The 496-nt window shown below is 67.9% G+C and overlaps 1 protein-coding gene across 1 annotated transcript in view; it reads left to right on the top strand.

Moving 5' to 3' along the window:
• Positions 1 to 496, top strand: part of MNEG_10928 (cysteinyl-tRNA synthetase) — a gene marked incomplete at both ends in the record, with an annotated part of 6,944 nt that overhangs the window by 1,638 nt on the left and 4,810 nt on the right. The window contains 2 exons of the mRNA XM_014040599.1: positions 55 to 151; positions 397 to 477. Coding sequence (XP_013896053.1) covers positions 55 to 151; positions 397 to 477 — 178 coding nt within the window. The remainder of the gene's footprint in view (positions 1 to 54; positions 152 to 396; positions 478 to 496) is intronic.

The following is a 496-nucleotide window of genomic DNA, read 5'->3' as shown; positions in this document are numbered from 1 at the left end:
CTCAGACGGCCGCGTGCTCCCCCCCTCGTGCGACCCCCCCCCCCACCACCCCAGGGCTAACGAGGCGGGGGAGGACCCCCTCGCCCTCAGCGCGCGCTTCATCGACGAATTCCACACCGACATGCGCCTGCTGGGCTGCCTGTCGCCCACGGTGGGCTGGGCAGCCAGGCATGATGTAAAGTGATTTGCGCGCGGGAGCAGGCAGGAATAGCGGCTCGGACGGGGGCGGGGAGGCGGCAAAACGGGCAGCGGGGGCGCGCTGAGGGTTGCAGGCGGCCGCCGCCGCCGCGCCTGATGCGTCCTGCGGGCGTGCTGCCTATGACGAGTGTCTATCGTACCATAAAAGCCGTCCGCTGCACTCATCAAGTATTCCGTGTGGCGATTGACCACCCGCAGGACGAGCCTAAGGCGACAGAGTATATCCCTCAGATGGTGGAGACCATCCAGCGGATCATCGACAATGGGCACGCGTACGCGGTGCGCGCGCGCGCGTGTG

This window comes from Monoraphidium neglectum (assembly GCF_000611645.1).
Source record: "Monoraphidium neglectum strain SAG 48.87 unplaced genomic scaffold scaffold02518, whole genome shotgun sequence".
Taxonomy (NCBI): Eukaryota; Viridiplantae; Chlorophyta; class Chlorophyceae; order Sphaeropleales; family Selenastraceae; genus Monoraphidium; species Monoraphidium neglectum.
This window is presented reverse-complemented; position numbering and strand designations above follow the sequence as displayed.